The sequence below is a fragment of the Dicentrarchus labrax genome, unplaced genomic scaffold (genome assembly GCF_905237075.1).
Source record: "Dicentrarchus labrax unplaced genomic scaffold, dlabrax2021, whole genome shotgun sequence".
NCBI lineage: Eukaryota > Metazoa > Chordata > Actinopteri > Moronidae > Dicentrarchus > Dicentrarchus labrax.
Window position 1 is genome coordinate 7348668 of NW_026136704.1, and position 23555 is coordinate 7372222.

Consider the following 23555-nt stretch of genomic DNA (forward strand, 5'->3'; position numbering starts at 1 on the left):
TCAGACCCGAAAGCTCTGTCCACTGAATATATACGGTAGTGTCAGTGCTGACAACACAACATTTAATAGTTATTTTAGCAACATAAAATGAATAAATTAAACTTACTGTCATAGACATGACATTTTCTGTGACACAATCAAAGTCATCAAATTTACCAAAACAAGGTACTGTGGGAAGTAACCATAGCAACAATATTGATGCTGTATTTATGATTGAAATTACAATATGTTAACACAGTTAACACTAAATCAAAGATACTTAAAAAAACAAAAACAGAGAGAAAGGAAAAGATGGCACTGAGCAGGGATAGAAATATGTGTTATAGAAAGAAGAGGAGGAGGTGCAGTAAGAAAGCAGGAGAGAGGAGTCCTCTTTCCAATAGTTTACACAGTGCAAGAATATAAAAGCAACCCGGCCCGCCTCCCTCCCCTCCCCTCCCCTCACATTTACAACTCTTCCCATGTTGTTTCTTCACTCCACCACCACCACCACCACCACCACCCTTTATCCCTCCCTTTCTCCTTTCTCCTCCCTCCTCGGGGCCAGAAGAGAGGAGTGATCAACCTGAGAGTTTAAACAAACCAGAGAGCCGGCAGGGCAGAGCAGAGCTCACACACACTTCCACAGACAACACTCACACAGCTGCTGAGCGCTGAGGAAACTCTACTGAGCTCGTACCGGAGAGCCGAGCTGAGGTAGGTTTGCTGCAGCTGTGAGTGAAGATTACCTCACTGCTGTGTTTAATGGCACTTATGAAACATAGCTGGCTCAAAGAGATGTATGCTTTCTTTCTGTCATTCTGACTCCTTAAACAGATTCTGTTGTTCTGTTCAGTGCAGTAAAGTCGGTCAGAGCAGCTGTTCTAATCAAGTTTGTCAGGTTTTAAATAGAAGTTATTTTGTACAAGCCTTGATTTCATTTTTACTATCTGGGATATTTTGTAATGTAGTTTTGCACAGGGCATCACATTTGCCCCTGGGTTGGTTGGCTCTTTTAAGAGTTTCACAGCTGTCCACAAGCTAAAGGTCAAGTCTTGCGCCTTTTGTGCTTTCAGACAGAAGACTGAGTGAGACATCTGTACCTGGAAAGCAGAGTTTATTGAAGGAGAGGCAGTCCAGGATATCCCAGGAAGAAGCTGAAGGAGTGGGGATAGAACAGACTAGACTTTTGCCCCCCTTGCAAACTTTCACCTCCCAACCCTTGTCCCCCCTCCAGCCAAACCCTCAGCACTCTGACTGAAGCTACACATTCTCCAGTGACCAGAGGATCTCTGAGACTGAGAGGCTGTCTCTGTTACCAATGGAAGCCCCAACCCTGGCTAACATGGGAGACTTGTGCCACCCCCGGTCTTCCTCTCCAGAGGGGGAAACTGTGTGTGCAGCTCTAGCCCGTTATGAGAACACTCTCCGGGATGCCATCAGGGAGATCCACGTGGACGTCAGCGCTTTTAAGCTGGGCATGGAGCGTCGCCTGGAGGAGACAGCCAACCTGAGCGGGCCTCTTGGACGAGCTGTGGCTCAGCTCCAGCAGGAGAACCGGCAGCTCAGGAGTCAGCTGGAGGCTCTCACCCGACAGGTGGAGCTCCTGAGTGGGATGACGTGTGACAGGAGCACCTTGCTTAACAACAGCCACAATCACAATCAGAATCACAAAAATCACCTTAGTGACATTCAGGAGAACCATCAGGAGATGAAGGAGGTGATCTACGGGAAGGGTCAGGCTCACACTCACACTCAGAGCCAGGCTCAACTCCACATCCAGCCCTGCAGCCTGGGGAGCCAAGCCCAGACCTACAGTGGCCTCAGCAGCCAGTCCAGTCCTGCGTCCCCGCCTGCAACCCTCTCATCCTCCCCCGGCTCCAGCAGTCCCCCTGTGGGCTCCAGAGTTTCCTCCATGGTGACCGGCCCAGTGTCAAGCAGCAGCCCATCCACCACCCGCTTCTCCAGCCGAGCCACGTTTGCTGTGTCCAGCAAGACTAATGTGAGTACTGCATGTTTGTAGAGACTCCCTGTCAAATGAACTCAAGTGCCCCTTCATCAGCGCCACACAACATACTCCAAATGTATTCATTCAATATAAATCAATTTAGCTGTTTCAACCATCTAGCCACAACTTTTAGCTAACTGTTTCAACCATCGATCCATTAGGGCCTACTGTAAGCTATCTATTTCAGCCTATTAGCCACTAACTGTTTACATTCAGTCATCTATTTAAACATTACTTTTAGATAGTCTTCATCCTTTCTTTTTATATTCTTTTTTATTAATTGAATTAGTCTACTTTTAGCTATCTATTTCAACCATTTATCCATACACTTGCTGTTTAGACTTGCTCACCAGTTTTCACACACTATATGCCATGACTATAATAATAATTTCTATTTGATCAAATAAGTTCAACTACAGAAGCAGAAGTACCACCTGCGGTATAAGTACCCTTTGATGGAAATCACTGCTTTACATGTCAAGAACTGCCTTAAACTCAAGTCTCAAGGAAGCTCATCCAAGACAATAATTGTAGTTTGTGTCCTCTTTGCTGTTGCACACAGAAGCTCTTGACATATTTGTAGTGACCCACCACTTTACACTGCCGGATACTTTGTAACATGGATGGAAATTGAATATGCAATTGCAGAGGAGGTAATCCAGTAATTGCAATATAATTTTCTCGGCTGGGAATGCCATTGAGGCTGTGGTGCGTTGTGGCTGCTCTGTGGATGTGTCATACGAGGCACTGGCTGTGTCACTGCGGTTGCACAATAGTCCTCCAGCAGGATGCTTAAGGATTTATGAGGTACAGTAACATGAGTCGAGCAGGCTCCTGGGAGGTGAGGTTAGTGTGGTCGTGTGGTTTTCAGACCTAAGTCAAATATGTGAAATCAACATTGTGAAATGTAGGTTAGGTATTATCGCTGCCGTCCTGTGCAAACCTTGTGGGTCCAGTGTTGGGTCATTTTATGTTTTTAACTTCACCTGAACAATTACATGGTTCTGGTTTGAAACTCCTTCTAAACTCAACTGACAAGTCAAGTTAAAAACAAGCCTGTTCCTGGAAAGATTACCTTTTTCTTGATGCCATGAGTGTATCAAAACTTGTTTTATGGTATGTCTTTGTCTGGATTACATCATAGTAAATCACTGCATAGATGGTGACCAGACGGCCTGTGTCAGTGTTTTAGTGCTCAGTGGTTTCTAAGTTATTATCAGGGATACATTTTTACTGTCACCTTGGGATGCTGCTCATGGAAGTGTGTCCTCTGGAGCTGAACCGTTAACTCATCTTGAGTCCCTTACAGTAATTGTCTCCGTTCATTCCATGATTGTTGCATAGTTGACTTTGTTTCCTCCCTTGGCTTGTCTTGCCTCTAATGAAACCAAAAACAGAATCTCCTGGCTTCTGTCCACCCTGTGGTTGCTGCATTACTCAGCCAGTTGATGATGAGTGTGCTGTTTTCCTGGCCTTCTCCTGATCGTAGATTTATGGGGTTTTCAGAGCAGAAAGGAAATTCTGTCCTATCTGTCTAAATATTTAGAAAATTGAGAGAGAGAGCGTACACAAGGGGATGACAGTCAAGGTTTTTTTTCTCCTTTGTCTTCCCATTCTTAGGTGGTTGAGTATACATGGGTTTGAGAGTGTTTTTGCGGTATGACTCAGCCCCTTTGGGAATTTGTGATCTTGCAATGGCAAAAAAGAAGGAAAATTCAACCAATCTCTGCATTAATTGTGAGAACTGTTTAGCATGCTTGCATTGTTTTCCAGAAACTTCTTAAACCACTCTTGCAGCACAATCCAGTTTTCCACTGTCCATCTGTGTGCAAACAAGAGTATTTTGACCAAAATAGGCCAAATGCTTCAATCTCAGGGCTGGAATATGCTTCTGCACAAAAGCAAACACAACATACATGAGATACGTTTGGAGACACTTGTTTCTATTTTTTTTCTATTTTTTTTTTTTTATTATTTGGATTTTATTACACCTTATGTACAATGGCTCCATAGCAAAATGAGCATGTTAGCAGCAGTTGTAGTCCTCCATCAGTGTTTACACTGAATGCGTTCAACCCTCAATGAGTGTAGTAAGTCAGAAAAAAATTGACTTTACGTGCAGGGCAGTGGCAGACATTGGAAACATTTAGGGCCAAACCTAGGGGGTCCGCATGAGATTGCTTCCCCATTTACAGCAGAAATATGTACTATTTTTAAAGCCAGTTGAGATCATAGAATTCCAAGAAAAACATGATAGTTTCCCAGCAAAAAATCCCCCTGTAGAGCCTATATCGTATGTTGTATCTTATTTTATCTCCAAATGAAACCAGAACACAACAAATGCACAAGATGACTCGTTTCCACCATTAAAAGTTATTTAAGTTATTACATAGTTACTAATTTTGAAAACCTATTATTGCAACCTATATGGAGTTCACATAATGAGTGTTTAGCTGCTACCTAGCTGGCAAGCTTGCTCACTGAGGTGACACAACTGAATGAAACATGACACCCATAAGGCACCAACCCCCCCATGACAATGTTAGGGCAGATCTATTGGTGATATTTCCCCACTAATAGAACTTTTGCTCCACTGATTTGCCAGTCCAGTCAGAGAACCCGAGGGTAAATTAAGTTATTTTTAAAAGCTGAAAAGGTTCAGGGCTTTTGAGAAAATGTTGGGCCGGAGCCCAAAAAACCACTCCCCTGCTTTGTCCCTGTTTATGTGTATAGAGTGTACATGGGGGGTTCATCCAACAAGTACACTGGCCCATTAAAAATAAACTTGTCAGTGCTCTCTAGTGAACTATGTAATGTTGACACTGTTAACTAAATGACCACAAACCTATTTTAACCTTTCTGTTCTGCAATTTCTTGTTACTTATCATATCAGTATAATGACATATCTAAGCTAATATCCACCGATATAGCTGTCTGATATTCTACATGAACTGAATGTAGCTTGTACCACCATTGTGTGTCAGTCAATGTGACTTTTATTTAGTGATATATTTATTACCTAAAGTAAACGGTGAAACCAAAGATGTAAAATCACATGTCGAACTGTGTTTTGCTTTACAAGTACTTCAAAGCCACAGTGGGCAACTTGAATGGCAGGAGGAAGTCCACAGAGGATGTCATTTACTTCCAGCATCCTGCAGTGGAAAGTATGTCATTCATGAGGCCAGTATTGAGATTCTCTTTTTTATTAGGAGCAGAGTTGTTCCTTGGTGAAGCTCTGTATTTTGTCTTGCCTGTAAACTCACAGCTGACACAAAGCTGGAACACATTACACACACACACACTCACACACACACACACACACACACTTATATTCGTGCACACATCCTTTATGCATACCGAGTGTGTATTTGGTGGAACGCAACAGGCAGGAGGTTGCAGTAACAATGTGATATGGCACAGTTTTGGAATTGTTGTCCTAAAATGCCTCAGGTTGCAACCACAAACAACATCAGCTCCATATATTACAGTTAAAAATACATGCACGCACATTCATATTATGCAAATAGCAGTTCCTCCTGTGTCTGTAATGACTAAACTATGAGGTGGATACAACAGAGGAATGTTATCTTCTGTGAAATCGTGTGGTCAGAGCTAAACAACACAAGGGCACCTTTGTTTCCATATGTCTCTGCTGTGGGAGATCCCCCGCTGTCATCCAAATGCACCACTGCAGAAACACACACACACACAGACACACACACACACACACACACAGACACACACACACACACACACACACACACACACAGATCAAACATGCAGAAAATACTCTGAAATAATGTATCAGTGCACAAAGGTTCACTGTGTTTATGCTGCTCCTCTGCTCACATCATGGTAATTAGCATCATGGGCTTTTTTATTTTAAATTTTTTGTCCACGCAGTCAGATCCCGACACACAGAATCGCAATTCTTCCTGCCACATCCTCACTTGTCTGTCAGAGATAGACGTGAGGAAGATATGGCACATAAAGTTCAGTTAGCTGTTCAAACAGGCCTGTTTGACACGATACAGCAACAGTTACACACACTCACACACACACACACACACACACACACACACACACACACACACACACACACACACACGGAACAGACTGCAGGCATTCTTAACAGCTCCGGTCCCACCTCAACGCTATCTGTGCCAGAGAGATGTGTATAGGCGTGCCTGTCTTCCATCCTGCTCTCCAGCTGTTACTGTGCACCTTTGCTGTGACTAAAGACGACACACACACCTGCACGCACACTCAGAGACCTCCAAAACACACCAGCAGCACGTCGGCATGAGCTTGTCCATATTGAAAACACACCTGCAGCTCGCATCTGTATGAATTATGAATGCTTACTCTCTTTTTTTCTGATCTCTCAGTTTCTTCACACAAGAAATGTTTCCGTCAGATGAGTTGAAATAGAAATAGAAATAGAAATTGGTGTATGGGTCTGTTCCTCTCCTTCTGCCTTTATTGACATAAACCTAGTCAACATGAGGAGTAATCTTTTGCAATATTTGAGAAGTTTTATCATAATTTGCCGCCTCTGTTCTACTTTTCTGATTCAGTTCATCGGAATTCGAATAAAAATACTTGAATGGAAACCCAGCTGTGTGAGTGGGTAATAATGTGTGTGTGTGTGTGTGTGTGTGTGTGTGTGTGTGTGTGTGTGTGTGTGTGTGTGTGTGTGTGTGTGTGTGTGTGTGTGTGTGTGTGTGTGTGTGTGTGTGTGTGTGTGTTTCCATCTGGAAGGTTTTTGAGGTTTGTAAAGAGGCAGCTGTGTGGCTCGTTTCTATCCTCTAATGGTTCTGGGCAACAGGAATTAGCCAAGATTAGGATTAGGACAAAGACCTAAGCCTCCTCGACAATGCCTCCTCTTCCTCCTCTGTTTTTCCCCTTCACTCGCCTCCACACACACACACACACACACACACACACACACACACACACACACACACACACACACACACACACACATACACATGTCAGCAGACAACACCGCTGTTGCCAATTACAGTGCCAAAGCAGCGGTCTCAATGGGCCATTGTGTGGGATCTTGTGCTTCATTGGGAATACATTGAGTGTGGAAGGATTACAGAAAGGTCCCCCCTCTCTTCCTCCTATCTGACTCATTCTTTCACTCATTCCTCCGCTCTTCTCCTTCTCTCACCTGCACCCTTATCTCACCTCCTCAGATTTTTACTGCTATGTGCCACGTTTTGAAGTTTGATTCATTTAAGTTTAGACATCTTGCTTGCCTTTAGCATAATGTGATAAAAAAAAGTCTTAAAGGTCGAATGTGTAACATTTAGAAGGATATATTAGCAGATACGTAATATAAGATTGATACGTCTTCATTAGTGTATAATCACAAGAAAATGATAATCGTTTGGTTTGCATTACTTTGAAATGAGCAGTTTATATCTACAAAGGCAGCGGGTCCTCTTCTACACAGTCCACTACGTTTCAATCTGCAACTACACAGCTAGTTGTCACTGAATCTTACACACTGGTCCTTTCAATCCAGGTCCACTTACTAGCTTTTCCAGGGCTTTTAACCACATCTCACTCACTTCATTGGCAGATATAATTTGCTCAGTTGTCATGGAGATGGCTTATCACTTCAAAGCTAGTAAGTGGACCTTGAGTTCAAGGTGGTTCCACTGATTTCACAAAAAAAATCTTAAGCAACATTTAGATCATCACAGGACACCAGATATTACCAAATAATAAGAATCATTCATATTTACATGGAATAACACATTTGAATGTCAACCCATGTATTATTAATCAGCATGAAGTTTCATCATATCAGAGGTTGACTGGATCAAATGACTATAACATTTCTTCACCTTTATCTTTCTCACTCTGTCTGTTTTCTGTCATGGTTAAACACACACTTGCATTTTCCTTCTTACCCACAAATACCTTCTCAAACCACACCTGAAGACTCCACTACTGCAGAGCGATTACACACAATACATTCCTCTAGTGTGTGTGTGTGTGTGTGTGTGTGTGTGTGTGTGTGTGTGTGTGTGTGTGTGTGTGTGTGTGTGCGTGTATTCATTAGCAGATGAACAGGTCAGATTGGCACAGTCAGGTCAGAGGGTTATCTAGTGTTCTCTATCAGTGCAGAGACTGGGTGCGTTAGATTTATGGTTCAATAACAACACTTGCATCACATTTTATGTAAGAGGTGATTTCCTGGGACTGAAAAGTTGAGTTTGGGGCAGTTGTGGTTGCTTTTTTCTAGTATGGACTCAAATGACAGGCTGTATAGATGTCACATGATTTTCCACTTAAAGGTGTTACATGCAGCCATAAATTATCACCATCCACATTTTGAGGTTTTTCCTTCAGTCAACAGTGTGGTACAAACTGAGAGGTTGGTGGTGGCTGACAGTGGAAGAAGTAAGAAGGCAAAATCACAGCAAGAGGATTTATGAGAAATGTGGTTTTAATTTTGAGAGACAACACCACTGCTGTGAGACAGAAGCATTGTCTCAAACCTCTCATTTTTAAAGCAATTATACCAAAACTATAAAAAGTAACTTGACAGTAATAATAGAGTGACATTCAAAATTGCAATCTCTCCAAGTATTAAACATTTAAGCTGATCTTTGATGGTCTGATTTGATCCTACAGAGCTACCAGCCAGTGATGTGAATAGTGTTATGTGTATGTGTGAGTTGGTACAAATTTCATCAGGTTGCACTCCCCCTGCGACAATCGGTCTCCCTCCATCCTTCCCTGTGCACCCATTAGCTCCATCTCCCACTAACATTACACAACTCAACCTCGATGCTATCTGTTTCTTATCTGCACACAAGCACCAGACCACTGTAGTGTTTTAGTCTGATGGATAGATTGTAGTAAAATGAACTGATGCCAGTCCAAACTGAGTTACACTGTGATTACTGGCTGCTTGAGCACGCATTTACATGCACAGACCCTTTAGCTTTAGTAGAAATGTGCACTAACAAGCCATATTTATGTCTGATGGTGCAGATATCTACAGTTTACGTTCTGATAAATAGTGTCAGATTTCACCCGTTGTTACTGTATTACATGATGGGGCCTTATTGTGTTTTAATATTTCCCACAGTAAGGTTGTTAACAGTCCTTTATTAACTTTTTTATATCTAGTGATGACGGGATGGTTCATCTTGTTTCTTTACTTAATGTGAGACTGTTCCATGCCGTCACCATATGTATGTTCTTTCTTTCACTATGAGAGAGAGCGGGCGTTGCAGTGAGCACATGGCCGTGCCTGTCACGCACAATGAGAAGAAAGGGTTATCAGCTAAGAGTTTATTGTTTATCTTATACTGTATTTTTTTTATACCTCTTTTATTTTCTATACAAGTGTTTTGTAAGCTGCTGGAAATTCAATTTCCTTGAGGGAGTCATCCCAAAGGGATCAATAAAGTGAAGTCTAAGTCTAAGTCTAAGTCTATCAACAATCAACAACGGACTAAACTATCAACAATCTCCACCGGCATCCAAAACTTGTCGGGGAAAACACAAGCAGCCAATCACAGTTCTTGCGGCATGTTGGTGCGGCATAACTCCTGAAAGCAGAAGCATGAATCTAACTTTAGAGAATTTAGCTGCAAAACTACATAATGTCAGAAATATCAAATCCACATCACCAGCAAAGACAAAGTTGCACTCTTTAGCAGGAGTATGTGAATGCACCACATTGCTCCAGTGGTACCATTAAGAATGTGGTGACTTGCTTATACACACATTGACGGTATTGTTCAGTAAGGTTATTTAGCTAGAACGCCTCCAACCATTTATATTATGCAGAAATATTATGCAACGTTGAGGATCTTGGTAGAAATAGTTTAATGCTTTATTATAGGTTGTTTTACAGTTTGAATGAACATAAGTGTGCTTTACTGCCTCAACGGAGTGAGTGTGTTTGTTTCGGTGTGTGAGCTCAGATGAAGGGTTACGCTGCAGAGTGGAGAGAGAGAGCGTGGTGTAGTGTTGTTTATCTCCATGACAAAGACAGCTGACTTTTACACGCTGTCCGTGGAGACTCCCCAGGTTGAGCCCACTCTGACCGTCCTCAGATCTCTGCGTGTGTACACAGGTTCTACCAGCACCCATCCTTCCTATCCATCCACCCATCCCTGTCTCTGTGGCCCCTTCCTCACCCTTTCACCCCTCCCCCAATCTCCCCCCTCAGAGCTCGGCTGCATTTTAAGGCTGGATTCCTGGCACCAACCCCCCATTTGTGGCTATTAATACAGCCGTGAGCGAGACAGAAAGCAGAGTTTCAAACTCACACGAGCATATACAATGTTACAGTGTTTACTGAAATGGCAAATATAGCAACCAGCTTTTGAATCATAACTTCAATCTAAAAACATATCATTGGTTGATTTATCATTTCACCAAAGGTCATTTCAAAATCATCTCTACACTTCTTTTGGTCGATCTGTCTTTCTGTTATTAATTTGCATGAGTGCTTTGGCAATGCAAACAACTCATCAAGGCCATTTTGAATGCTGGTTTGGCAATACTTACTGCTAATACTGCTAAAGACATGTTATTAGGAGGAAGTTAAAATAGATTTAGGCTGATATAGAAGAAATAAAAATAAAAAAATGAAAACGGGGCACAGCTTAAGAGAGAGAGCAAGTGTGTGTATGTGTGTGTGTGTGTGTGTGTGTGTGCGCGTACACATGCTGGGGGTTTAACAGAGGTATGCGGCCACTCCCTGGCTACCCCTGGCTCTCTTAATGACTTCCAGACAATAGGCCGTGTTCCCGTCATCATCTCTGTGGAAACAGGTTAATAACTGACTGGCCGGTGGGACAGCTCGCCCTCGCTGGCCTCCGGAACCAGTAAGCCTTACTGGAAGTCAACTTCACAGTATATTTTAAGGTTGCCTCTCTATCCCCTATGGGAATACTTTAATAATTTCATTTAGCTGCCCTCAGATCCAGTGCTTTGGAATAATGCCCAGAAGGCACTTTAAGGAAATTTGGTTTTAGAGGTTGGGTGACACTGTGTGGGGTCATGGGTGAGAGAGCAGGGGTTCCTTGAGATTTTAAGGTCTTGTCAGACATTAAGTCTCCCACCACAGGAGGATTACCCACATATAAGTGCTACTTTGGTCTCAGGAGAAGTAGGAACATGACCCAGAGTTAATCTATCCGCCTGCCAATCACTGTGAGGATGACTTCCAAACGTAAAGTCTCCAGAGGTTAGAGGGTGGAGCACTGGGGTCGAACAGACGGCCTGTTGCACAGAGAACGGAGATGTTTTCACTACAAGGTGAAACTATTAGGAGCCCAGCAGGGAGTTTTAAACAGGCTGCTGGAAATGTCATTAGTTTGACCTGATGATGGCGCTAGATGAAAAGTCAGAAGATCACCAAAGTTAATACAATTCATCTTGAGTGGGACATAAATGTGTCTACCAAATGTCATAGCAATCAATTCAATAGTTGTGGAGATCCATGAGGATTTCACTGAAGACCGAAGATGTCAACCTCATGTCAGAGGATCACCAAAGTCAATAGGAGACATCATCTGTGGATCATTAATGTCTGCACAAAGTTGCATGGCAATCCATCCAATAGATGTCGAGATATTTCAGTCAGGGCCAAAGTGGTGGACCAGTTGCCAACCCTAGAGCTGCTGCTAGCTAAAAATGCTAATCAATCATATGAGGTCATATCCATCATATTTGGGGTGGACAACTCTGATGGAACCACATTTTATTTTCATAAAACAACAATATTATCCCCACATAACGGTTACTACTGGAGCAGAGGGCTCTCTCACCTGTTTCTCTCCACACACACAGACACACACAGTCCAGCTCCTCTTGGGAAATGGGAGTAAAGGGAGAGGTGGTACAGACTGTCTGTCTTCTCACCTACCAGAGGTTACCATGTCAGACTCCCCCACCTCATCCTGCGCTCCCCTGCCTCACAGGAACAGAGGAGAGGAGGAGGACGAGGAAGGGAGGTGGACGAGGAAGACCGGGGAGTCACTCTGTATTGTTGCCATATGTTGGAGAGGTGGGAGTGAAAAATGATCCTTTCCCCACCGCTAGAAGCACCTATTTCTGAAAGCTTACTGTTCTTCCTCCATGATTCTTCCATGATCTTTAACTGTGACTTAACCAAAAGCAGACAAGCAAAGGCTCATGGGAGAGTCGGAGCTATTGCATAAAGAAGTGGTATGCATAAACAAATACTGTATATTAGGAGTGAGCGAGTACACCATTCCCATAACTCCATTGATATTTACATTTATATAGAACTATAAAAGGTGATATATTTATGGATTTTCTTGAAAAAACATTTGACAAAAAGCCATAAAGTATTAAGTAGGTAAAGTATATAAGGTGATAAAACAGTGATATAAGTTTTTTTGAGCTGTGGTAGAGGGCCTGCTGTATCCAGGACCCCAAACACAACATCAGAGTTACACATGTTGTTTGCGGGAAAGGAAAGATCACAAGGGGTCCAAAATAGAAAGTCCTCATCCTCTTAGAGGCATGAATTTGTTCAGTAATTGTTGCTGCTCTCGACCAAAAGAGACAGACTGACCGACTGACATCACCCTCCATTGTGAGTAAAAACTGGTCTGTATCTCTCATCATAAACAGAGAGCGTAATGTCTTTTTTGTTATAGAAACAGATTGTTATAGACTCAAAAGGATCACAGAAACACAAATGCACCCTTAATTTTAAGATGCAGTTTGCAGAGAAGTACATGTAAAGTCATGTTGTCTCGCCATCCGAGACTGTACGTTGCATTCAGCGGTACCGTGTTTATGAAGAAAACTTTTCCCTGTACAGTGGCTCTCTCCTGCAATTAGGTTTTTATATCCTCAGTTCAAAGGCCTCATATTTTCCACTTTCAAACCAAAGTGGTGTCCCCTGAGATATTTTTGCAGAAGAAATTGCAGGCTGTGTGAATGTATTTGAAGAACAGGTGGTTTGACTGTGTCTTTCTTCCTCTGAGAGGATTCCTCAATAGACTCCTGGGAGGAAATTACAGAGCAGTAGTCCTCTGTCACTGTTTCCTCTGATAGCTGAAGAGAACTCTGATATCTTTACAGTAGCTGTAACACCGTTGTGTACACCAAAGCATGCTTCTTGCTTCATATGTTACATTTGCTCTTATACTTCTGCTGTGTTCTGTGCTTGTATGATTGGTCCTATCATAAAATGCAAAGTCATTGGCTGTCACTGTCATTTACAACAGTTGGTCAGTGATGACTGGCAGTTTACAAGCTTTGTAATAATTTATAATAATCTGCACAGTAGCATACTGTAAACCAGTCACCTGACTAATTCAGCCATTTTATTGCTGTCATCACAAAGGTTTCACTGTGAAATCATGTCTGTCTTTATGGCAGTCTTTGCACATTTGTTTTGCATATTAAAATGAGTACTAAACTTAGGAACCCATAATGGTGAGTTTATCTTTGTGTGACGCACACAAACACACACTTTCACACACACTGACGCTCACTGGAAGGCCGCCAGCCTGCCTCCATTGTTCTAGTTCCATTCCTCCACCATCCAAAGGCCCTGCGAAGCTCAAATGTCACCCTAACAGAGCGAGAGAGAGAGAGAGAGAGAGAGAAATGTGTAAACACAGTTCGAGTGTCTGAGGACAGCTTATGAGATGGAGGGTAGAAAGAAAAACAGTTTTAAGAAAAACTATCTGAAGGACTTGTAGTTCCAATGTCACAACAGTGGCATATTAATGAAGGTCCACTTCTCATATTCACATAGTGTGAATCAACTTGCTAAAATCCAGACTGAAGGTGGAACGTTTCTAAAAAGAAATAAAGATGGCTGAAGTAAAGAATTGGCAAAGCATTAAAGGGAAGAAAAGGATTTACACCAAATACAGTACAGGGTGCTGCAGGGATGACATATTTATGTAGGCCGACCTGGAGGTTAGCATCGCCCTGCTCTTTTAGCAAAAAGCTAACAGATTTCTACATTGGATATTGTTGCAGAAAATAAGCTCTGTGTGTGTTTTCTATTTCTGCCAATAGATCTTAAATGTAACTCACTGGACCTTTTAAAGAATAGTTAGGCCTAGTTGAAACATCATAAAACCCACCGGGTCGCCCACTTGAGCGAGTTGTAAGCCGTCATTTATCGGAAACTATGAACACCAAAGTATAGCGGCAAAAAACCTCTGAAGCGGTCATAAAGTCTTTTCCTCCATTGTTTATATTCCTTTAGTTCGTAAAGGTCTACCGATCAACGGGTTCCATTCAAATAAATCTGAGCTGTGAATATTTTCATGTGAAATCCATTGCTCACTGTCTGTATGCTGGCTGCTATAAATCTTCGGCTGTGTCATGGCGGCAGCACAGAGAAAAAAGTACGAGCTGACATTTACCGTAAGCTGTTTGTTGCCAAATTTGCTGAACAAAATTCAGAGAGAGAGAGAGAGAGAGAGAGAGAAGCAGTGCAATTAAAGAGTATTTCCATCTGTGCTGAGCAAGAGTTTTGGGCCAAAGGAATTAAAGGCCTGTCCCCAATAAAGGCAGGGGGAGTTCAGTGATTTAGGTGAATAAACGGGGGCTATTATTAAAATTTTAACCGTATCTGCTTTCTTGTTGAGAGTTAAATGATAAGTATGATACAATTCTCATTTTGGTAGGGTTCGTATTAAGCCAGAGCCAGCAGGCGATTAGCTTAGCATAAAGACCGCTAACGTTAGCTAGAAATACTTGCAGCAGGTAAAACTGCAACTTCTTGTTTTACATTTGTGTGTGGGGATTAAACAAACTAGTGTTAATTGGTAAAAACAATTAGCTTAACAAAAAGACTATAAAACAGATACACAGCTAGCCTAGCTCTGTCCAAGGGTAAAAAGTTAAATTAAATTAAAAATAAATTTGACTCATTGGCTTCAGAGACAGACATGACAGGTATCAATCTTATTTAAACGTAACAGCAAGAAAGCAAATAATGATATTTCCCAAAATGTCAAAATATTCTTTAATATTCTTTCTATTCTAATATTTAAGAACTTGTCCAGTTTTTTGTCCACTAAATGTGTCTATAAAAAAGGAAACACTTTTTGTGCATCCGATGGAGATGTTAACATCCTTAATTTAAAGCTGAGGGTTTCAAATACAGTGAATTAGAGTAGAGAGCCAACACAGAGCACTGTATGTTTCCCAACAGAGTACAGTGTACCCTTATCAAATACTCCTCCAGCAGCCAAGTCGTCCTATCCACACCTCACCCCCACCCCTACAAAGTCTTTATTAAAGTGTCAGTGATGAAGATGCCTCTGACAGCTAAACAATGTCCTCTGACTAAACACAGGACGTGGCGCTCACCCAGCACCCTCATACCTCCTCCTGTTTGAACAGACAGGTTTCCCAGGGCACGTTGTCCAGAGGTAACAACCAATAATAAAAATGTTCATTTACAATGTGCATTTTGTTAGCATTAGGCCTACATGTCCAAACTTCCTTCCAGAGTTAACGCTAGACAAGGAAATTGCTTTTAGTTTCAGAATGGAAACAGTACGCTCTCTTATAGGATTCAGGATAATATATCATAATATAATACTTTTAAATTAAATTGATTTGTGATGGAAAATGTACAATATTAATTGGATATTTGATGTTGTCGGACTGTGTGTGTTGCAGATCTTCAGGTGATGCAGAGGTTCTGCCATTTCTTGTACGATTAGTTTACTCCAGATGGAAAATTAGCTACCAGATGTTTCACATTTTGATTTATCTTTTCCTGTTGGTGGGGGGTATTTCTAGCCAGTGGTCATACTGCCAGAGTTTTATTTGGGCAATTAAACTGAGTTTGCTGAGACTCAGTGGGGATGGGACATTTGTCCAGTGTTGACCTCAGTGTCACTACATATGGCGGGCAGGGTGAGATGCCCAGTAAAGATGGCAAAAATTTTGTGTGATCTTTCTTTTCTTTCCTCATCTTCCTCTCCCTCCTCTGTCTTTGCTCTCACACACACACCAAGGGCTTTTCCACATTTTCTGCTCTGTTTCACTCATTTTATCCAAACATTTTATAGTTCCTCTCATGATGTGATGACGCACTCTCAGGGGTTAAGGGCTTTGTTGTTCCCTGAAGAAAGAAAAGGGAGCTTTTGTCTGCTTACACTCCTGTCACTCCATTATGAGACTGTTATGAGGGAGAATTTGCATGTACCCACATTTATGGGTTGTTCCATGTAGTGTAAAAAGAGCGTGGCAGTTGCTAATATCAACCCAGACTAAACAAATGGTCCCCTTTAAATCCCCCTCCCCTCTCCCCTGTGCTCTCCAAGTGGCCGTGCTGTTACTTATCGCCAAAGGGCTGAGGGGGAGTGAATGAGGGGCAGTGGAACTACTAATGAAACTCAGTCTTAAATGCATTAGGGTTATACTGGCCATTCCCTAGGAACTGTGGGAATTAGTGTTGGACGTATAAATTCTATGGGAACATGATTTTCAAATGCACAATAGACTACAACTTCCTACCGTACTAAGTACAATAGTGATGTGCCGTAAATTCACCTCACACACAAAAAACTAGCCCACCAGCCCTCACCTCACAAACAAGTGGCTCTCTCTCACCCACATGCATCGCAAAGATTTAATTCCTAATCATAAAAAGTAGTGCCTTTGACGTGGCTCAGATGCACATAATAAACTCTCTCCCTTCACACTCCCCTTCCAAACATGAAGGAGAAACTATGGGGGCTACAAAACGCGACGGGTTTCCATGGAAGGGGGAAAAACAGAAATGTGGCTGGAGAGGAGAAACAGGGAGACTGATTGTGACATGCACTATAGGACATAACATGAAGAAGAAGAAGATGAAGTAGATAAAAACTTTATTAAAAGAGAGATGGTGGAGTAATGGGCTCCCCACGTTAGCGGCACCCATGAGCAGTTTCTTGGGGTTAGCTTGCCTTGCTCAAGGGCACCTCAGCAGTGCACAGGAGGTGAAACTGGCACCTCTCCAGCTACCAGTCCACACTCCATATTGTGGTCTGTGGGATTTGAACCAGCAACCCTCTGGTTCCCAAGCCAAGTCCCTACACACTGATCTACTGCCGCCCCAAAACATAGGACCCTATGGAAGTTACATTTTAAATGTTATGTACATAATATTCTAAAATGATTGTTTCATTAGCTAGCACTTTCAAATAAGATTGAATATCGCCCGCTCTGGGATTTAACTGTGTTCACTGGTGTCACCAACTTCACTTTTCTGACTAAGGAGCTGCCATTGACCAGAGTTGGTTTCTCAGCTGTGTCATAGAGATGGGATTTATGGCTCTTTGAAGGGAGCCAGATCTTGAGGAGCCGTTCCTTTCATAGAGGCGTTCAAAAGACTGGCTCATTTTTATTTTTATTTATTTTTAAGAAGGTAGTCTGGGGGTAACCCATTTTATCTGGGAAATAATCACTGGGAGGAATGATAGCGTAAGATTTGGATCAGAATCATTCAAACTTTGACATCTGAGTCTGAATTATTTTGAAATATTGATTATAATTTAATTTGACATGTGTGGACTAGATTTTAATGTCTGATCTGCATTGACTTGAAGGAAATATTATTTGACAGATGTTACACTTTGCTTTGCTGCGCTTTCTTTGGCTCATTGTAGCTGCAGCACTGACACTCTGCACTCTTGTGAAGGCAGTGTGCCACTGTGTCGACAACTCAGATGACGTCATGCAAAATTTGCATATCAAATTAAGAAAAAGAACGGCTCTCAACTGCGACTCAGTTCCCATCGTTCATATTAAAGAGCCGTTCAATAGATTCAGTTTACAACTCTAGTGTGTCACTGAGGGAGGAGACTCTGTTAGAAACATGAACTGGTTGGTGGTGAACCAGCGGCTTCTGCAGCTCTATCAGTCCTTCATGTTGTACATTATTTGTGATCAGTGATCACATATTTGATCAAATGTTTTTGTTTTAAATAAACCTTTGATGCAAAAACTAATTTCAATTATTTTGTTTTTTAATAATTTATTTAATTTATTATTGAATTAATTAAATTATTTATTAAATTATTTATTAAATTATTTATTTAATTAATTAATCTATTTTATCATCATCATTTCATCATTTCCAGGCCCAAATAAGTTCCTGACCCGACATAAGTGTTAAGTATTAATGCCGGGGACCGACTCCAGATCTTAGCCAGTGCCTTGGTCAAGGGCACTGACTGGAAATTTAACCTAGCTTACAGGTTTTAATGGTGGGGGAAACCGGAGCACCCGGAGGAAACCCACAGGGAGAACATGCAGACTCCACACATTCGAACCCAGGACTTTCTTGATCTGAGGACCACAGGTGGTGATTGGAGGTGGGTGGAGTCTGGGTTGAGCTGCATTACTGGAACCAGGGGTGCTGCTGCATCTCCTCAAGTGTGGCTCGTTCTTTTGGATTTTCAACCAAACACTTCTCCAGCAGATCCTGGCAGTCTGAACAGAGAGAACAAAGGAAAGATGAGGAAGCTGCAGCGATCTATTGGATCATGGAAGGAAAAGCTTTGCACACGCTCAGTACCAAAACTCAGGTACTGTATTGACACCAGCATTGTCTCACCTTTGGACACGTCCGGCAGCTCACTGATAAATGCAGTCTTGGTGCAGAGGAACTCAGCGGTGGTAAACTGCTTGTATCCATCCAGCACCTCATACAGCAGCGTGCCCAGCTGCCAGACTGTGGTGGGGCTGGCTTCATATCGCCCCTGCTTGAAAAATTCTGGAGGGGCGTATGCAGAGGTTCCTACGATACAGATAGACAGAGGGAGACAAAAACAAAGGAGTTAGATTTAAATTAAGGTCACTCCAGAGATCAACAGATGGATGACGAGCAGGAGCAGAAGCCAGACGTCGTACCAGAGAAGCCGCGGTAAGGTCCCTTCTTTACCAAGCAGCCGCATCCAAAATCAATGATGCGCACGCGAGGGACATCAGAACTGGTCTCCAGAAGAACATTTTCTGTCTTGATGTCCCGATGGAAGACTCCCACAGCGTGCATTTTAATGGCTGCCTCTACCAGCTGCTTCATGATGTTCTGAGAAAGAGATAAAGACAGTTGAGCTAGAGTGGACTGAAGGAGGGAGTGTTGCTGGGACTTTCCCATCATGGGACAATGTTGCAGCTTTCACACACAAATGTTCCTCACAGTTCAGCACATATAAAGTCAATGCTAAGACACAAGTGAACGCATATTTGTACCCACTAGGACTCAGTAGACTGTAAAAACAATCCAGAATTATATAACTTATTATGTTAATAATTAGGGTATTTATTAATTACTAAAGTCATTAGTTACAACTTAGGAACATAAAGGATTATTACAAAGTAATAACCAAATAGATAACAAATTAGATAGTTATTGCTTTGGTTTGGACCAAATGAAACAAGCTGATGGTGTGATAGCGAACTGAACCTCTCCACTGAAACTAACAAAATTCAAAAGTAGCAGTTTTAAGGCAACACCGACACAGAAACATGCTCCAACCAGCTTCATTACCTTAGCCTTGTCTTCCTCCAAGGGACCATTCATGTAGTTGTAGAGGTCCACAGAGGGGACTGGTCTCTCCATGACCAGGAGAACCTCCTGGTCCAGATCAAACCAGTCCAATAAGGACATAGCCGCAGATCGTGGAGCACCTGACGCTCTCAGCATCAGGAGCACTTCAGTGGGAATGGTGGTTTTCTTCCCATTGATGATCTAAAGGAAAGAGAATACAGTATAAAATGAGAGAGAGAGAGAGAGAGAGAGAGAGAGAGAGAGAGAGAGTGTGTGTGTGTGTGTGTGTGTGTGTGTGTGTGTGTGTAATAACAAGGGAGGAAGTTCAACAATGACTTTAACAGTTGGTGCTTAGACATCAGAACAAATCACTAACCATTGAGCAACGCTCCACATCTGCCTTGGGGATGTGTTTGATCGCCACCTACAGGACAGAATCAGCAGTACTTTGGTTAGAGCAGGGAGTGATGGCGGTGTGTGTACATATGATGTGATAATATGAACGTAATACTTACTGGTAAACAATCCTTTTTTCGGATTCCAGCATAAACTGATCCGAAGCCTCCTTCTCCTAGCTTCTGAAGTTGCAGATACTTGGCCTCGAAGTCTATAACACACAAACACAGATTCATGTTTTACTAGATTCATGAAGAACATTCAAACAACACACACTCTGATCTTATTGTCTTTCACACTCAGCGTACCTCTGCTGGTTCTCAGTGAGTCCAACGTGCTCCTGTTGTCCTCTTTAGAGGTTGATGGGCTGATGGATCTCTCCCTCCTCGTCTTCCTGGGATCAATGGCCTCCTCCTCAGCCTCCACTGACACCTTGGTGGGTTCACCAGTGATGGTGTCAGTGTCTCCAGTCTTCTGCTTCTTCTTTGGGGTCTCTCCTCCAGGGCTTGACTTTCTTTTGATTCCCCTTGGACCCTTAGCCTCCACTGGCACCTCAGTGCATTTGCAGGCCTGCTTCATCCTTTTTCTGGGGGGCTCAAGATTTATGGAGGCCTTCCTCTTGTTCCTCGTCACCCTACAGTCCTCCCCCATGCTGTTGTTGGGTTTGGGGGTGCTGCCATTGTTCTCTACAAAAGAGATAAACCCAGTGAACATAGATTTATTGATATTTGATGGTTCTAGACACTCTCTTTTACTTTCAACAACATTGTTTTCTAACGTTCAGTATCAACGTATTTAACTTAAATATTTTTTACAACATTTGCACATGGCAACTACAGTACAGGACACAAACTCTGGTCTCATGAAAGGTGCTCTACATGCCCATCCACCATACTGACCTCAGCACCCTTACTCAAGTACAGTAGTTGTACTTAAGTACAATCATTTTATACTTCTTATGCTTCACTTCAACTACACTTTAGAGTTAAATGTTTTACATTTTGCTCCACTGCAGTTATTTAACAGCTACAGTTCCTAGTTACGTGCAGGTTATGATGGTACATATTAGGTGTTTAGGGGTGTATCAAATAATGAATATTAGCTTCATCTCAACCAGCTGTGACATGAAAAGCAGTTTCAGCTGTGGAGCTGATTTCACACTCACCTGAATCGTTCTTGGAGTCCAGAGAACGAAGAGTCTTCAACGTTTTAGCGACCATGATGCTTTGTAAGCGCGCTCAATACCAACGAGAAAATAAGTTACTGTGAATGACCAGAACTTGTGTTTAACTCTGCCGATATGTTCAGTGTGAGTGAATATGTATCTGTGTTGTTCTGAGAATCTTGAGTTCCATTCTTTTACATCATAAATAGACTACTGGCTTTGATGACCAGAGTTCCATTCTGTGACATTACCAACAGAATACAGGTTGAAATAACCATGGCGACAAAGAAAAACGGTTTACAATTGTTTATAAAATGAAAAATACAAAATAGAAGAAACCTTGAAATGATATCTGACCACCTGGAACACACATATACTTTAGTGTATAGGTTATACTTTAATGGGGTGTTTATTTAAAGGTTCTATAACTTTCAGAAAACTATTGTGAAAAGTGACACGAGTGGCCGTTAAGTGAACAGCAGTCAGCATGTTGCTTGCACTATGCACAGTACTTAGGCGCTAGCAAGCATCTTCCTGGGCATTGGCCAAAAGGGACATACACTACCCTGAACACTGGAAATAAATAAAAATCATATTTAGAATAATGATAATAAAGTTTGCAATTATCAAATTATCAATTAACCAATGCCAGATCCACCAAGACACAGTCAGCTGGCCAACCCCAGTGTAGCTTAGGCTACCGTTAGCTAGCTGGAGGCCCCTGCCTTGCATCGCTCTTGGCTAGTAGAAAGCTTTTCTACAGTTACAAGCTAGTTATTAGCATTTATTCGAGTAATAGACTGTACTCTACTCTCTTCCCATGGTACCACAGTCTTACAGTCCTAACAGACCAATAGGAAGCGAGTAGAGGCCTTTTTCAATCCACCTTCTTGTCTGTACTTGTGTCCCACTTCAATGTCCGCATTATTGGGAACAAGACTTGAAAACACCAACCTCCAGCAGTGTGATGGTGTTATTTTGACATAATAGTTAAAGCTGCAGGTCATCCTTAGTATTACACACCTTCAAGAATCCCATTTTTCAGTATTTTATAAACCAAGATTCGTATGCCGATATGATTTTACTGCAGAGTCGTTGAGTTGCAGACGGTAAAATGAGTTGAGCAACAAAATGAATGACAAGATTTTGGTATTGGAAGCGTTCTGGTTTCAATTTGTAGTACTGACCAATTATGTATGAGCAGGCTTTGGTTGAATGCAGGTAAACAGTTCGTGTGGAGAGCAAAAGAGGCAGAACACATTGGCTGAAATAAGGTCTTGGAACTGGCTATTGTGTAACACCAAATTAGCTTTTTAAAAGTGCAGTCTTTTTAACATGTCCATTGAGACACTGTTTTGGTATCGTTTTTAGCACCAATACATATGTTGGAGTGTGTCCTCTGAAATCAGAGCTTTAGTCTGTAGACAGGAGCAGAGACATTTGGTGAGGGGAGAGATGTTTCAGAAACATTTGACAACAGCTTATTGAGCTTTAACTTTGTCTGATTACTTTTTAGAAGTCAGGGACAAATTAGGATGAAGACAAAGTAAACACACCTCCTGTATGTCCATCAAGGGTTCCTTACACAGCTCAGCGTGGTCTATTTTAGTGTCATCTTGACAAGATGGTTCCTACTTTTAGCCACTTATCAGCAGGCAGCAAACACTCTGATACACACACGTGTCTGCCAGTGAAGAGAAACGTGACTTGTAGTGTAGCACTGATTGATATGGGTTTGTGAAGCTGTCACCAGCTAATAGGTTGAAGTGATATCTTTAAATCTGATTCCTAATTAACAAGGATACAGGGTTTCATCCAGACTTTTAGTCTTGACACAGGTGTAGCTGTTGCTGGAGGTGCTGCCACCCAGTATGCAAATGTTACGTCACTTTATTCAATAACCATGGTTGCCGTTCTCCAGAGTTAATTTAGCTCACCTCTTATAACTTTGTAACCTACAAATTAACAACGTACAAGACGATCCTGTCCTGTAGGAGCAGGGATTGTGTTTGTGTGTGTTTCTCTTTGGATTTCAGAGCATCCGATGATGACAGTGTATTAGAACCCGGGACTTGGGGTGCCCGGATAGGTCGCCTGGTAGAGCTTGCTGCATTGGTTCAACTATCTAGCAAGCATTTCCTTGGCAATAAAGTCAAGTTATATATATATATATATATATATATATATATATATATAAAAAGATATGGCCATATCCATAACAACAATGATAACATGCTAATATTTAACAATGTTTACGTCACAGTCTTAGCCTAGTGTGTTGGCATGCTAACATTTGCTAATTCGCACTAAACGCAGAGTGCAGTGGAGTCCAATGTGACATTAGTTATTAGATTGAAAGTTTGACCTGATGACAAAATGTTAAAGGTTGTAACAATGTATCCTGTAGGGAACATGGATGTCTGAATCAGACTTTATTACAATCCATCCAATATTTGTCAAGATGTCTC

General features: G+C 41.9%; 1 protein-coding gene across 2 annotated transcripts in view; it reads left to right on the top strand.

Annotated features, from left to right (window-relative positions):
* The first annotated feature begins 539 nt into the window (after positions 1-539).
* smtnl (smoothelin, like) overlaps positions 540-23555 on the top strand; it is a 35539-nt gene continuing 12523 nt past the window's right edge. Inside the window, exons 1-2 of one of the 2 annotated variants that reach the window (XM_051397584.1) lie at positions 540-696; positions 1056-1981. In XM_051397584.1, coding sequence (XP_051253544.1) covers positions 1301-1981 — 681 coding nt within the window. In that variant the 5' untranslated portion in view covers positions 540-696; positions 1056-1300. The remainder of the gene's footprint in view (positions 697-1055; positions 1982-23555) is intronic. The other variant, XM_051397585.1, reaches the window with a different exon arrangement.